The sequence below is a fragment of the Nylanderia fulva genome, unplaced genomic scaffold, assembly GCF_048542155.1.
Source record: "Nylanderia fulva isolate GAGA-0341 unplaced genomic scaffold, ASM4854215v1 Scaffold260, whole genome shotgun sequence".
Classification (NCBI taxonomy): Eukaryota; Metazoa; Arthropoda; class Insecta; order Hymenoptera; family Formicidae; genus Nylanderia; species Nylanderia fulva.
The window spans coordinates 121410-124131 of NW_028190326.1; the positions used below are offsets into that span (position 1 = coordinate 121410).

Genomic DNA, 2722 nt, shown 5'->3' on the forward strand with positions numbered 1-2722 from the left:
AAGGTTGCTGTGCGCCTATATAAAAAGACTGCTATGTGCTTATACAAAGAATTAATATAAAACAGAATAAGCACGAAAAAGAAAAATTTCATCAAGAAAATCGATGAATTAATGAATAAATAATTTTCGGTCATATAGACAGATATAAATAGATAATATAAATATAATTATTACGGCAATATATTTATAATATACCTACGTATACGCCGTATACGGTACGACGCAGATAAGTATGCCTCAAAAGAGAAAAACCGGAAATTTATATAAAATCAGTCGCAAAAGCAAGCGCTTACGACAATTACGAAAAATTGAGAGTTCGGAGGAAAGATCTCAACGACTCGAAGCTGATGCCCAAAGACATGTTCAGCAGAGGGCTCATGAAAATAATGACGCAAGGTCTCAACGACTCGAAGTTGATGCCCAAAGACATGCTCAGCAGAGGGTTCATGAAAATAATGACGCAAGGTCTCAACGACTCGAAGCTGATGCCCAGAGACATGCTCAGGGAAGGCAACAAGCTAGACAATTAAATCATCATATTGCGCTAATTGCCAAGGACAATGAAATAAATGTGTCAGTTCATACACTTGGCCAAATGAATATAGAATGCCAATTTTGCAAATCGTTAAATTTTAAATGTGAAAAACCTAAAGATGGGAAATTTACATATTGTTGTCAAAAGGGTAAGCTTACATTAAAGTCAATAAATTGTCCTGAATTTATTAAAAAATTATACATGGGAAATGATTATGCATCGAAAAATTTCCTAAATAATATTCGTTCATATAATAGCGCTTTAGCTATGGCTTCTATGGATGCCCCGGGCAATAGAAATCCATTGGATGTTGTGAACAATGCTCCTTATTGCTTGAAGATTCATGGGCAATATCATCATTTGACTTCGACAGCAATGCGCCCAGCGGATGGGCAAGCTCCGCGCTTTGCGCAGCTTTACTTTTTAGATACAGAAGAAGCTGTAAATCATAGAATGAATAAGAAAGCTAATCAAGAGTGTGATTTTGAAATAATGAAAAATATGTCAAGTTTTATGGTTCAATGCAATGAATTTGCAAAGACTTTCAAGATGATGCGTCAAGTTGAACAAGATCTTAATCCAATAGGCAATAAAAATATAAAATTAATGTTGTCCTTTCGAAACGATCCTCAACATGATCAAAGAAAATATAATGCTCCACAAGCTAATGAAATAGCTGTGGTCTTTCAGAATGTAGATGGTGAGCCTCCATTTGAAAGAGACATTCGGATTTATAATAAAAATTCAAACGATGTTCAACAAATATTAATTCTGGACAAAAAGTGTGACCCAATGTGTTATCCTTTGTTATATCCATATGGTAACGATGGATGGCATTCAGAAATGAAATCTTATAATTCTAAATATTCAGGATTTAAAGTAACTCAAATGGATTATTATGCTCATCTGCTGGCACCAAGAGCCGAATTTAGCCAATTTAAAAGAGCAGGCAAATTGAGATGTCAATTTATACTTGATGCCTATATGAAAACTGAAGCCAGAAGACTTAATTGTATTAAATTAAATCAACCTCAATTAAGAGCAGAACTTTATTCAAGATTAATGGATCACCTTGATAATCGAGCACAAAATGAGGGAATTACAGTTGGTGTACCTGTAATATTACCATCTTCATTTATGGGCAGTCCAAGGAACATGCAAGAAAGATACCAAGATGTCTTTGGTAAGAAAGTATGGTAAACCAGACATTTTTCTAACCATGACTTGCAATCCTCAATGTCCTGAAATTAAGGATAATCTTGATGGATGTCAAATAGAGTTTCGACCTGATTTAGTCGTTAAAACATTTAATTTGGATGTCAAAGAGATTTTAAAGGATTTAATTCAAAATAAAATTTTTGGAAATATTATAGCTTATGCAGGTGTGATTGAATTTCAAAAAAGAGGACTTCCACATTTGCATTTACTTGCAATGTTGAGCGATGAAGATAAGCCCCGACTTCAAGAAGTCATTGATATGATGGTATGGGCTGAAATTCCTAATGAAGAAAAATATTCAGAACTTAATGAAAAAGTTTTAAAACACATGATTCACGGTCCATGTGGAGATCCCTCGAGGAGATATCCTTGCACTGGGGACGATGGAAAATGTTCAAAAGGATTTCCAAAATAATTTAGTGATAAAACTAATGCTAATGTAAATGGATATCCCATATATCAACGTAGGAATATTGGAATAAAATACATCGTTAGAAATAAAGAAGTGGATAATCGATGGGTGGTGCCGTATTCACCATATTTAATCATGAAATATAATCGACATATTAATTTAGAAATATGTTCATCAGTGAAGAGCGTAAAATATCTATATAAATATATTCATAAAGGATTTGATTGTGCTGCAATTGAAATGCAAGCACGAGATGGTACAAGATTCATTAGAATAGATGAGGTTAACTCATTCATTGATGCAAGATATGTTAGTGCTCCAGAAGCAATGTGGAGACTTAATGGATATGATCTGTTCATGAAATCTCATACAGTAATAAGATTGGCAGTTCATTTGCCTGATCGCCAAATGGTTTATTTTCGAGCAGGAAATGAAGAACAAGCTGCTCAAAGAGAGCTAAATCGAGATACTACGCTGACTGCATGGTTCAAATTAAATCAATATGATGAAAATGCAGCAAATTATCTTTATACAGATATTCCTTATCATTATGTTTA

The 2722-nt window shown here is 33.8% G+C and overlaps 1 protein-coding gene across 1 annotated transcript; it reads left to right on the top strand.

Moving 5' to 3' along the window:
• The first annotated feature begins 232 nt into the window (after window positions 1–232).
• LOC114943640 (uncharacterized) lies at window positions 233–2168 on the top strand. The gene is made up of 4 exons (XM_029319292.2): window positions 233–573; window positions 793–1235; window positions 1407–1718; window positions 1909–2168. The coding sequence occupies exons 1-4, from the start codon at window positions 233–235 to the stop codon at window positions 2166–2168; spliced, it is 1356 nt and encodes a 451-aa protein (XP_029175125.2).
• The last annotated feature ends 554 nt before the right edge of the window (window positions 2169–2722 follow it).